Source organism: Pantherophis guttatus, chromosome 1, assembly GCF_059756535.1.
Source record: "Pantherophis guttatus breed Tessera chromosome 1, ASM5975653v1, whole genome shotgun sequence".
NCBI lineage: Eukaryota > Metazoa > Chordata > Lepidosauria > Squamata > Colubridae > Pantherophis > Pantherophis guttatus.
The window spans coordinates 115354552-115368324 of record NC_142063.1 but is presented as its reverse complement, the minus strand read 5'-3'; the positions used below and the strand labels follow the sequence as shown (position 1 = coordinate 115368324).

The 13773-nt window shown below is 41.3% G+C and overlaps 1 protein-coding gene across 1 annotated transcript in view; it reads left to right on the top strand.

Moving 5' to 3' along the window:
* The window catches only part of P2RX3 (purinergic receptor P2X 3), a 34528-nt gene that overhangs the window by 3933 nt on the left and 16822 nt on the right, over positions 1 to 13773 (top strand). Inside the window, exon 2 of the mRNA XM_034420346.3 lies at positions 11731 to 11866. Within this exon, the coding sequence (XP_034276237.2) occupies positions 11731 to 11866 (136 nt within the window). The remainder of the gene's footprint in view (positions 1 to 11730; positions 11867 to 13773) is intronic.

Here is a 13773-nt window from a genome sequence, read left to right as displayed (position 1 = left end):
CTCACCCTGCAAGCCAGTGCTATATTCCATCACAGTTTGAAGCTCATCCCTTATTTTGGAGGTGAGGTCAATCAACCTATGTGATTGCAGATAAATTTTGGGAATGTCAGGAGATGAGGCTATAATCCCTTCTACTCTGGCCACTTAGTCAAATTCCATCACAGCTCTTTCTTTCCCAGTGTTCCCCCTCTCCATTCCCACTTTATTTTCTGAGTTCCTTTAACATCCATTATCTTCTCCTTCCAGTGCACTTGAAACCAAGTTCCCTCCAGGCTTTTAAAAAGGGGAATGGAAACTATGCTAATGCCATGCCATGCCATCTATGTTATACTATGCCATGCTGTGCTAGGAAGATGGGGGCTCTCCTGTTTTAACAATGTAGTGGTTGGAGGTGTATCTTTATTTTAAAGTGCAGCAACCTCATTTTAATTTTTTGCTGTGCCCAGAAAATAAGGAGAGATGCTGAAGTGGGTTTTTGTGGCATATCCCTGTATTTTTCAATATCAATCACTTTCCCCTCCCATGAAGTAAGAGAGATGGGCTAGACAATTTCATTTCTCCTGCTTTACAAAATCTATTTAATTAGGCAAACATCACAGGCAATCTACTTCCTCCCTCTCTGGGGTGATTTCTACATTTATTAATATTATTCTTATTATTCCATATTACTTAAACTTGAGAGATGCCCAAATAGGATGTGAGAAGAGAGACAGATAATGAACCTACAGAAGCCCAGGCAGAGTCTTGAAGTGAGTTCTCCTCCATTCCTGCTGCAGTGCGTTGATTGGTGGACATTTTCCCCGTTCACCAGTGATGTGTGGCAAGGGGGATGGCAGCAAGGTCGGGCGGGGTGGTGGTGGAAACAAACCCTAATCACCTTCCAGTTATGAGTGGAGCAGTCACCAATTTGGACAGCACTCTCTGCAGTGACCCAGAACAGATAAAATTGAAGAATGATAGAGATTGGCAGCTGGGACAGCTATGGTTATTTCTGGAGCGTTTTGCAGCCACTCCAACATGGGTGGAGTGGAGAGATCATAGCAGGCAGAGTAATTCTGAAATATGATATAAGGAAGCAGATCTGCTGATTTTTTCTATTTATTTGCTTATACATTTGTGAACAAAACAAGAAGTAACGTCATCTTTGAAACAAATTCATTTCTTGGTGACTTACTGTATATGGAAATATCCATGCAGTTTTCTTGGCATGATGGGGATTAGCGCCTCCCTCTTCCTTTTTTTCCCCCAACCTCCAGTCTCACCTACAAAACAAATATTGCAAAAATTCTGTAAATCTCCATGTTGTCTGCTCTGAACAAAGCTTTAGGTGAGGTTGACCTGTTGGAGAACTGGGAACAATTTAACAGCATGTCTTTAATGCTTCCCATTTTATGATAAGCCTTATTATTTTAATCTTTTTGAACTGACTAAATAATCAAGATAGCGGTTGTAAAGAATGAGAGAGAGAGAGAGAGAGAGAGAGAGAATGCAGCAGCTCAGTGACCTATAGGGTAGAATACGAATTCAAAACAAATGGAAGCATTGATCTGGAAAACACATCACAGAAGGGAAAATATTATGATATTTCTGATAAAGACAGTATTCTTCAAAATATCTTGCAAATCCATCTGCAGAAGTTTAACTTAACTTATAGTTAAAGTTAAAATAAAAATTTTGACCCAGTAATTAGAGAGACTGGCTATAGGTTTGCAGCCTTTCTGATCTGTAAAGTGGGCTGAAAAACCCTGGCAGCTACAGGAGTATGACATAAAGCAAAACAAAAAGCCACTTTCTGCATTGTAAAAGGGGTGATACAGTCAGCAGCTGTAGAACTTATGCAATATGTGGAAACTGCATTCATATCAGAGGAATGATGAGTCTGTCTCCTTTACCTGGCGTAAACTTCCTTGCTAGGCATTAGTCCAGATGAATATGGATGGGTAAAGGGGCTCATGGCAGGAAATAACTCCCATCATCCACTCCCCGCAAAGCTCTGTTTGAGTGTCACAGTCGTTTTCCTCTCCCCTTCGGACGTTGTTAAAACAAAATTTCATTAACAACAACAGGTGCTTCAGCCTTGCCAGTACCCTCTACCAATTCCCCCTCTCCCTTGCAAAAGGGAAATTTGGTTCTGTTCAAATACAAGTTGCTGGCAAGAACCAGATTGTTAAATCTTGCTCCCTTCCCTGGAGTCTATCAAGATGATGAACAATTTTGTTCTTCTTAGGCAAATTGTTTCTTACTGCCGGAAATGCATTTGACCCAATTCTAGCTAAAGATATTTGTAGCCAAGACTCCGAGCCACAGCATACTTATTAGAGAGTACAGTTACTTCCTTGACTTACAATCGTATTTGAACCCATAATTAGGATCATGAGTCATGACCAGTGGTGGGTTGTCCCTGGTTCAGACTGGTTCGCAAGAACCGGTAGTAAAACTGGCGGGAGGCTCTGCCCCTTGACCCGGACGTCATCATAAGTGATCTATGCATGCACAGAAGCTTCTGCACATGCACAGAAGAGCGTGCTTAGGCGCGATACGAACCGGTAGTAAAGGTAAGTAGAACCCACCCCTGGTCGTGATGGCCATGAAGCAGGTCATCACATGGTTGTACCTGATTTTATGACATTTTTGTGGCAGTTGTAAAGCAAATGCAGTGGTCATAAAGTGAAAATGGTGGTTTTTAAACAAACCTATTCTTCACTATGGGGTGGTGGGGTTTTTTTTTTTTTTTTGCCAGAAACCAGAACTAAATGCTGATTTCTAACAAAAATGTCATAAACTGTGCTCATGTGATCATAGGATGCTGCAAATGGCCATAAATGCAAATCAGTAGCTGAGCACCAAAATGCAGCCATATGATCGTGGAAAAGGGCAGCCGTCAGAACTTGAATCCAGATCACAAGAACTTGGGGGGGTGTATATTAACCTTAAATAGTCACTAAATGACCAGTTGTAAACCAAGAGCTACCCGTAAAACTCATTAACCATAGGGTGAATCACTTCTGAGTCAAGAGGCAACGTTATCCTGCATCTCCCATTGAAAGCAACAGGGCTTCAATAATTAATAGTTTCTTCCATTGATTTCAGTGTGATTTAGGAGACATTGCTACCTATGTGTGTCGAGTTTACTTGAATGCATTAGCATTTGCTCAGGATACAAACAATGAGGCTGCTCGTCATAACTAATTTCAGCTGGATAAAATTGTCTTTCTATGTGTGGAATTTTTAAGTGCGGTTTTCAAATGCTTTAATTGCAATAATCGGTCATGAATAAAAGGAGACTTTTCTCTCTCTCACGCACACACATAAACCCATATATATCCATAGAAAAGTCCTGGTTAAAATGAGTTTGTTTGGTTTTTTTTTTTTTTTGTCAGCGTTGTATAGTCAACCGGAGACCGTTCAAAAGTTGAAACCATTCAAGTGACAAGCAGCACAATCATCTTGCTTCATTACTGTGACAGAGTTTTGGATTAGCAACAGATCTCTCTTTTTCCAGCCTGGTGCCCTCTGTATAATGATGGGTTATAATGCCAGCTCCCCAGTTATAACTCATGCCATCTCCAGCGACATGAAGAGGATTGCTGCTTGCAATATGACATTCTCTCTGCTCTTATATCTAGAAAGTGATGTGTGCTGGAGCTTTGTTTTGCTATGCTGCTTATTCTGTCTTGGCATTTTCATTCAGTTGGCCTACTTTCCCGCTCCCCATCCCCTTGGAGACTTCTCACTCCTTCTTAGCTTTGCCTAGGCTTTTATATTGGAATTCAGTTACCCATATCATTCTGCTTTTCAGCACCAAAAGGCTTAAATGCATCCATTATATTTTGCAAGAGGAGCATAACAGCAGCCCAAATCCAACGACTGCTATATTAGTCAACTGATCTGGAGAATGAATATAAATGCACCCAAAATCACCTCCACTAGTTCAGATAATTCACTGATTTTATTCTATTGTGTACTTTATTTATGGGAGGGATGGATGGATAGATTTTCTATCTTTCCACCCTGGTGCGTATTAAAAGCAATTCACAAAAGCTAACACACAAAAATATCACAAGCTAAAAATACCGTTCAAAACTGACACTAAAATAGGCACTAAAATAATTCCGCTATTAAAAGCCTAGTGAAAGAGAAGCGTCTTTACAGATTTTCTGAGCACAGAGAGAGAGGAAGCCAAATGCAGGCCCTGAGGGAACGCATTCCATATCTGGGGAATAGCAACACAGGAAAGGCTCTTTACCACTTGCTGGAAGGAAAAAAAAAAAATCCAGCCTCTGACAGCAGAGGCATCTTCAGAAGGTCCTCTTCTGCAGCTCTAAAGAACTTTTGTAATAGGAAAGCTGCCCCTTCTCAACCTCAGCAATTTTAAGATGTGGGCATTTGCTGACTGGGGAATTCTGGATGTTGAAGCCCATGCATTAAAGTTGCCATGATTGAGAAACACTGCCTTGGAGAATCAGACCATTTGGATCTTTAAAGGTGTGTCCTAATACCTTAGATAGATGTTGGTAAGCAATTAGCTACCAGTGCTGATTATCTCACTGTAGGCATCATATGATCCCTATACTTAGTTATGGTTAGCAACCCAGCTGTTGTGTTTTGCACCAGGTCCAGTTTCAGGGCAACTTTCAAGAGTAGCCTCAGGGAAAGTGCATTATTGTGAGAAATTAAGAAGATGTGGTAAACAGTCACTAAATACAGCTTAGGAAAGGTAGCGCTTGTATTAATAAAATAGAGCTAGAAGGGATGTTGGAGGTTTCTAGTCCAACCCACTGCTCAAGCAGGAGACCCTATACTATTCAGACAAATGGCTGTCCAATCTCTTCTTTAAAAACTTCCAGTGTTGGAGCACCCACAACTTCCGAAGGCAAGTTGTTCCACTGGTCGATTATTCTTACTGTCAGGAAGTTTCTCCTTAGTTCTAGGTTGCTTCTTTCTTCGTTCAGTTTCCATCTATTGCTTCTTGTCTTGTTTCTGGTGCTTTGGAAAATAGGTTGACTTCCTATTTTATAGTTTATTTTATAGTTTATTTTACAGTTGGCATAAGAGTTGTAATTGTACACTGGTACTCCTTGCCCTAGCTGCTACTTGTAAATCCAACAATAGTGGAATATCATGCAATATTGCTGCCCAATCTGGGAAAGTCATCCTGGTTTGCTCCATACCAGAAGTAATGAAAGCAGAGAAGTACACACTTATGTCTAACTGAAAACCTTGCAAAGGGGATGTACTGTGTTGGAAACATGTCTCTGTCTGTGGGCCAGGAAATATACTTTTTCAGAATTTTGAATTGCATGGAGAAAACAATACTATGTTATTATTCAGTAAAGCACAGGAGAATTGGCTCCAGCTCAAAGAAATGTATAACCTAACTTGTAGCTATAAAAGAGGACAGCACTTTTCTTCAGCTGGAGGGGAACTCTTTTTTTTTCTTTCTTATTATATGCAGTTTCTGAGGAATGGGTAATGCTTATCTGGGGGTCCCTCTGCACTCTTAGAAATATTAGAGTGTTTATAGAAGCCAGGTACATCGAGTCTCCCAAGGCTAAATACACCTATTTTGTAATTTAAATGGCTTTGTTTTGCTTGTAAATAAAAATTTTAAAAAACTGCACTGCTGAAAAATTGTCATTTTGCTGCTAACTTTCAGCAGCACAGTTCTGGGGACTGCAAAAATAAGATTGGGATTGGATTTGTAGCCCAAAGTTGTTATCAACCCATATTGAAAAACATAATTACAGATTCTATGCAGACCCCTGTAATCCTACTCATGTGGAGTTGGGATAGTATCTGCCACCACAACCCATCATTCATATAGTAAGCCAGACTGAAAAGTCTCTTGATTCAGAAGGAGCTAATCTTGATACAGTTAGAGAGGGACTAGAAAAAACTCAGGTTCAATTTCATTGTGAGATGAATCTACTGGTGACCAAACAAAATCATGAACCTGCGTGAAATCCCAATATATGTCTGTTATTTTTGAGAACAAGGATCTTTAATTTCAAAGCAGTTGCTCTTTTTGTTGAAATCAACTAACCACACAAAAACAACCACAAATAGCCTGGGACTTAGCGTGACATGTTCATTCCCAATCAACCAGGTTTTCTCCCCAGACGTCTCAGAACAGACTATTTCCGATTACTGTCTATTGCTAATTAGGTCTGGTGAGTTTCTAGTCAATTTCCCTCTGCTCACTTCGCCTGGTTAATAGATTCACAAACAATCAAACTCCCCTGGATCAATCCCAGGCATTTCTGTGTTGGGATGCTGTGAGATAGAAAGGTGGGTCATCTGGAAATGCTCTTTAGTTCAGCTCCAAGCCTCAGAGAATATTTGCGTCTGAGATCTGGTGCTTGACACTGACTGGACTGCAGAACATTAAAAGGAACCAGATCATTTGGTTTTTCAGGGGGGGGCAGTTGTTCAGCTTCCATTTTTTTGTATAGAATCAATATGATAACTGTCATGGTGGGTAAACCAACACCAGGTATTAATATGAGCTAAATATTAAAAACAAACAAAAACAAGAGGATTGAGGAATGATGTAAGGCAGGGGTGTCAAACTCAAGGCCTGCGGGCCAGATCCGGCCTGCAGGGTGCTTAGATCTGGCCCACAGGGCTACCCTGGAAACAGCGAAGGACCAGCCTGCAGTGCCTCTGCCAGTGAAAATGGAGCTCAGGAGGGTGCGCACGGCCTCCTGAGCTCCGTTTTCACTGGCAGAGGGTTGCAGAAGGCCCTTGCAACTGAAAATGGAGCTTGGGAGCCCATTTTCACTGGCAGAGAGTTGCAGAAGGCCCTCGCAACTGAAAATGGAGCTTGGGGGCCCATTTTCTCTGGCAGAGTGCTCAGGTCACCACAGTGACATTGAGCTGGCCACACCCAATCCAGCCCCCCCTCCCCCTGAGGTCAAACCCAACCCTGAGGTGTCCCTCAATGAAATCGAGTTTGACACCCCTGATGTAAAGAGTGAGACATCTGATGACCCAGATGCCCAGCCCTTTCTGTCTCGTGGCTCTATATCCAGAAAAACCAGTTTCCTCTCAAGAAAAATAAATCTATATCTTTGTCCCCATGCCAAAGCTTTAAATCAAGATAACCTAATGTGAGAGTTTAGAACATGTCTTGGGATGAATTTTAAGTCCCATCGTCCCTAATAAATCTGCTAATTGAGAGATATGAGTCATAGTTGAGTTCTTCTGGAGGACCCCAGGTTGTTGAGAAAAAGCCAAAAAGGTTACCATGCTTGTGCCTTGAATGCTCAGTAATGTATCATATGATTAACCTATAGTAATGTAACAACAATAGCATGCCAATAAATCATTCAGTAGTTTACAACGAAATAAATGCCACATGACATTTTCTAGTAGAGAAACTCAAAACAAGCCTCTTGTGTAGGACCTGATGGGATGGATAGATGTCATTGGGGAAAGGTGATCTCTCAAATAACCCAGCCCAAAAGGGCTTTATAGGTTACCACCAGAATCTTGGACTCAGAAGCAAATTGGTAACCTAGGCAGATCGTGGAGCAGGGGTGTAACATACACACATCTAGGTGCTGGCATAACTGCCCGTCAAGGGTGGGTTCTACTTATTTACTACCGGTTCGCAATGGGGCCGTGCGTGCTCTCTCACTTTGCTCATGCACACGCACGCTCTTCTGTGCATGCACAGAAGCTTCTGTGTATGTGCAGAAGCATTTTGATGACATGGGTTGGTGGGCGGAGCCTCCTGCCAGTTTTACTACCAGTTCTATAGAACTGGTGCGAACTGGGGGCAACCCACCACTGCTGCCTGTGTTGCTGCATTTTGCACCAATGGAAGCTTCTGGATATTCTTCAAAGGCAGCTCCTATTATATCAATGCAGTCTGGATTGATGTGCTCTAGGCTTCTCCCCATATTCTTCTACCGCACGAAGATATTTCACTGATTGAGCTAAATGTCATGCCTCAATCCTTGCTCACTAGAAAAGAAAAGCAGTTTATGCTTATCTTTAGCTGTTCCAGTTGAAAAGTAGTGTTTTCCCTCTTCTGACAAAAGAAGACTTGCAGACCTGCCTCTGCTGGTTGTCCTGGGGACTAAAAGGGCGAGTTCCACACTGGAGGTGGCTGTTGGATTGATGGCAGACTCCACCTCTCTCCCCTCTCTGCTCTCTGCTTTCCACCCATCCATCTTTTTGCTTATCGTATTGATGTATTCTCCTGGTGTTCCTTTTTCATTGCTTATTTTATGGTTCTATTATTTTACCTCTGTTCTGTTTGCACTCCTTTCATTTCCTTCCTTTTTATTATTGTGAGCCACCTAGAGTAGCCCCACAGCGAGACAGGCAACAAATACATTTAACAAATAAATGTATATTATACCTACTAAAAAATTAAAGTCTTAACACAATCTAGAATGCCTCATTGACAATGCTAGTGATAATGTGTTCAGGAGCTGAGATTTTGAGAGAATGGTAAAGCCATTTTTTAAAAAAAATAAACAAAAGGAAAACAAGACATTGTATGCTTATGAATTTGTCAAGTGGAATAACTGACCAGAGCAATCATTAGTACTGCAACATCTTGGCTGGTAAACAAGGGAATGCTGTTCCCAGCCAACTTCATTCTCTTGAGCATTTACTCTAATCAATTAGAAAAGTCTCTAAAATTCTTCCCCTCCCTGATTAAAATCCATTATTGTAGGGAACTCCTCCCCACTCCATCACCGTTGGTTCCAAAGGGGAAAGGAAGAACCAATTTACATTTAAATGTAAAACACACACACACAAACACTAATACACCCAAGCCATCTTGATGTGAATTGCCATTATGATATCTCAACCTTGGTTCCTCTCCCCATCTTTAAAAAAAAAAAAAAACAGTCTGCATTTCTTTGCCATTGCAATTTACCATCCAGCCCTTCCTCATCCCACCCAATAATCCTCCCCACTACACCTCTCAACAATAGTGCCAGTTAGCCAGTTTGGGCTGTTTATAAACTCAGATGTAATGCTGTTCAAGAATGGTGCTGCTCCAGAATTTGTGATAGAGCACTATTCCACAATAGTGCTAAAACCAAAATCCCCAAAGGAACCTAACGAACTCCTTTGGGAAGCACATTCACAAAGGCCTGGCACAAAACCAGAGCAAAACTCACTTCCTTACGACCCCAATCCCACATCAAGGGCAGCAGTTAGTTGACACTTCTTTTGCCTGCTGGTGATACTTGCTGGGAGGATTTCACTGCAGGGACACAACCATTTCCTGACTAGTCACTGAATAGGCTTCGGTGCTGCGACAAGGCAAAGTAGATTGGCAGAGTTTCCTGCCACTTCAAGGGCTGGAGGGAAGTACTTTCACACAGCTATGAAAAAAAAAAGCCCTATATAAATCATTAGCTAGAAAATGGCATAGTGCAATGGAGGGATTCAAAAATTTTTATTACCGGTTCTGTGGGTGTAGCTTGGTGGGTGTGGCATGGCTTGGTGAGCGTGGCAAGGGAAAGATACTGTAAAATGTCCATTCCCACCCCAATCCAGGGGAAGGATACTGTAAAATCTCCATTCCCTCTCCACTGCAGGGGAAGGTTACTGCAAAATCCCCATTTCCTCCCGATCAGCTGGGACTCAAGAGGCAGAGAATAGATTGGGGCGGGGCCAGTCAGAGGTAGTATTTACCGGTTCTCCGAATTATTCAAAATTTCCGCTACCGGTTCTCCAGAACTGGTCAGAACCTGCTGAAACCCACCTCTGGTGTAGTGTAGATAAAGCTCAAACTATTTTCATGCTTTTCATCTCTTTCTTTTTTTTTTCTTGGCATTTAACTACCTTTCCCATGAAGACAAAAATTAGCATATCAGCAACTAAATGATAAACATTAATTGGAATAAAAAAGGTATGGCCTATATGGATTATGTTCTCCCATGGTGACCAAAGAGAGAAGTAAACGCAGGAACATTTAGCTGAAAGGGTAGCTTGATTTCAAGATAATTGTGGTTAATGGTGTTTAGCGTTTTACCAAGTTCTCGGTGGATCTGGAGGTTGGAAGAGAAAAAAGGCTGTAATTGAATTGGTTCCATTAGTGGCCTTCCAGTCTTGAATGTGTGGTATCTGATACTTTGTGGGGATTTTGTGCCCTCTTATGATGCTCAAAAATTCTTCCAATGCAAACTGGATAGCATCAACTACATTTGCTCACAAGTTCTGCAAGATGTCTCATAGTTTCTTTTTTTTAAAAAAAAATCTAGACAGGCAGAGTGAAATCCAGCAGTGAGAATGAAGCATTTGAATTAGGAGTTTGGTATAAATATTTCATAGAAGAAATAATTGGCAATCGAAATACTTTGCCAGGGAAGTGACGGAATCAGAATTAGGCATCTCACATTCCAGTAAAAAAACACATCTTAAATGCTTATACATTATCAGCACAATACACCCTGTTGCCTGTGAGAAATCAGACTAATTATCAGAGGGCTGCTTCTATAATAGGCAATTTGGTTAATCATGTTACACTTTCCATTCCTAAAGTGCCTGTTCTTAGTCGGAAGTAAGCTTAATTAAAACCAGGGGAGCTTACTCTTCAGTACCTGAGTTCAAGAGATAATTTTATCAATGCCGACAATCTGCATGTGCTTGTTCTTGTGGAAATCAATGCTGAGTTTTTTAATTGAGCCCAATGAATTGTGGTAATAAACTAAGTTATTTCCGTACACTAGAGGGCAGTGCACATCAAGAAGTAAGATGAATGTGCCAAATGGCCTGATTAAGTTAACAAAAGTGTGGTTTTAACATCCTTTAATGGCCAATTCTAGGTGATAGTCTATCAGTCTAATGGTCTGTAGAATCAATTTACTTATATTACAACAAAACAAGATTTTGTATAGGTTTGCTTGGTGGCTGAACCAGGATGAATCTAGTTCACTCTTGGATGTTAATTTCCTGAAGTTAGACAAGAGTGGGCTTACAGCAGTCAGGTCACAGATGTCTAAAACATTTTAACAGGTAAAAATTGAAAACAAAAGGCATTTCATCATTATTAATGCTGTATGAAGGGTTGGGAGACACAATACCTTAATGAAACCTAGGGTATGCTTCATCAAAATGATATTTCTAGATCAGTGTTCCTTTGGAAGTTGAAGTTTAAGTTCAACTTAAAGTTCTTAAAGTTGCCAAGGTTGAGAAACACTGCATTAGATCAGAGGTGTCAAACTCTCGGTGTCACGTTATTATGACGTATCACAACTTTTTCCCCCTTTCGCTAAACTGGGTGTGGGCATAACTGGCACGTGACACATCCGGCCCGCAAGCTGCAATTTTGACACCCCTACATTAGATAAACGGGTTGGCCACAAATAAAATAGGCCCAAGTAAGCCATGATGGAAGTTAGTGAGCAGAGGATGCCATCAAGACACTATTAATTGAGAACGGCTACAGTGGTCAATCAAAGCCAAGGTGAAGGGTGAGGAGCTACAGATCTAGTTTGTCTAAGGAGCCATTTCATGAAGGCTGCTCATAATAATTAGAGGAGGGTTTTTGCCATGTAGCATTGTTCTATAATGCAGCAGGTGGAGACCTGTGGACTTCCAAATGCAGCTGAACTAAAGTGCCCAACAAATTAGTTTCAGGCAAGGGTGAGTGTATGGATTTGGATGCCCTGTAATTCAACAACATTGGGAACAGGGTAGAAGTTGCACCTTCCATTACCCGTAGAAGAGTTACTGTATTGAAAGATCTCTTTTTCACAGGTGGGTGTTCCTGCATGAGAAGGCCTACCAGATAAGGGACACCTCCATTGAATCCTCTGTCGTGACAAAAGTGAAGGGGTTTGGCAACTACAGCAACCGCATTATGGATACAGCAGATTACGTCACACCTCCACAGGTAATGGTGTCCAAGAGGGTAGGGATAGCAAAGAGACTCACAAGATTATGTTTGCTGTAAAAAAAAATGAGCAAGGCTATGCTTGGAGAATGTGCACCAGCCCCTTCAAACAGCAGCCTTGGTTATCTCCTCAGCTAAGCCATGAAATTTTAGTATAGGCCACAGGCAGCCTTAGCCCCATTTGGGGGTTCATAGAACTCCCCCAGGATCATGCCACCAAATATCAGCTGCAGAATGATTTTCCTGTGGGAAACAAAGGGAAATCAGCATGCAAAGCCTCTGATCAGCTTAACACATCTATAAAAGTAAAATCCCACCTCCCACACAAACGCACACATGCTGCCAAAATGGGAGAAAACCAAGTGAAAATTCTTCCCTGCCCCGTCTGTTAATTTTATTACATTACTTCATTATTTCCATGGCTATTAAAAACAATAATATAAGTGCCTCCTTGATGCAGGAATGTAATCTGCCCTTGAAAAATAGGGCAAAAAGCAGAGCAATTTCAGTGAGATAGAATGATAGATATTACCCTGCATGCGTATCCGCCCAATTCACAACACATTGAGACAATAAAAAACAATATTTAGCAAAGAATTAAAACTTGGAAACCACGATTTCCCATGTCTGAGTTCATACATTGAGTTAAACCCAAATTAAACTACATTATAGCTTGGTGTAGTGTCTAAGCATCATAAGATGTTTTGTTCAGTGATGGATTAGGCAGATTGACATCCTTCAAACCAGTTGCTTCAAATAAGTCTAAAAGCACGTAGTAAAACACATCATATTCCCAAATAACTCCACCATCGAGGCATAGTCCATTAGATGACTACTGATGATCCAGGATCTGGTTCTTCTGCTTCACTCAGTTGGGTAACTCCTACTTTTTCTTTGCTCCATGTGGGAAGATGTGTTGGGGGCTAAATTTTTCTGGGATAGGAGATTCCATAACCAACTGCTAATAACAGTAGCCAGCTGGTTTCATACATTGTCAAATAAGCCATGAGAAAGGCAGAATAAAGGAGAGGTGAGCTTAACAGCAGATGGTGTAAAAATGAATGGGACCCTCATTTGGGCCAAGGGCAATCAGCTAACCACACTGGCTTCAGTCTGGTGTGCAATGCATCACAAGCCGTGCCTGTGCCCCATTAATAGCTCGAGTGATTTCTGCAGAGTATACAGCAGCCAAAAGAGGAAGCCCAACTCAGTGATGGTATCCGCTGCTCTTTCTATCACTTTAATGCCCTTAAAAATCTCTGCCATATTCTAGAACAGAGCTATTGCAGGGGTAGCAGGTTAGCATGATGACATCAAAATGATAATGACCGCATACTTATTAATATCATGACATCTAATCCGTGTATTTCATTCATGGCATTAGCAAGATGATAAGGTTGCAAATGTGTGGCTTTTCATTTGTTTCTCTCCCTCTACAGGTACCCATATTTACAGTAGGAGCATTATGTGAGAATTTCAAGGGAGGGAATCTAGGACTGCTGCTTGACAACTAGCACAATGTTTTGCTTACACAGCTAGTCCTCGACTTACCACAGTCCATTTAGTGACAGTTCGAAGTTACAACGGCACTGAAAAAAAGTGACTTATGGCCATTTTTCACACATACAACCGTTGCTGCATCCCCATGGTCAGTGATCGAAATTGAGCTGCTTGACGGCTGGTTCATATTTATGACGGTTGCAGTGTCCCAGGGTCATGTCATCACCTTTTGCAAAATTCTGACAAGCAGAGTTAATGGGGAAACCCAATTCACTTAGCAACCGTGTTACTAACTTAACAACTGCAGCAACTAACTTAACAACTGTGGCAAGAAATGTTGTAAAATGGGGCAAAATTCACTTAACAAATGCTCTGCTTAGCAACCAAAATTTTGGGCTCCATTGTGG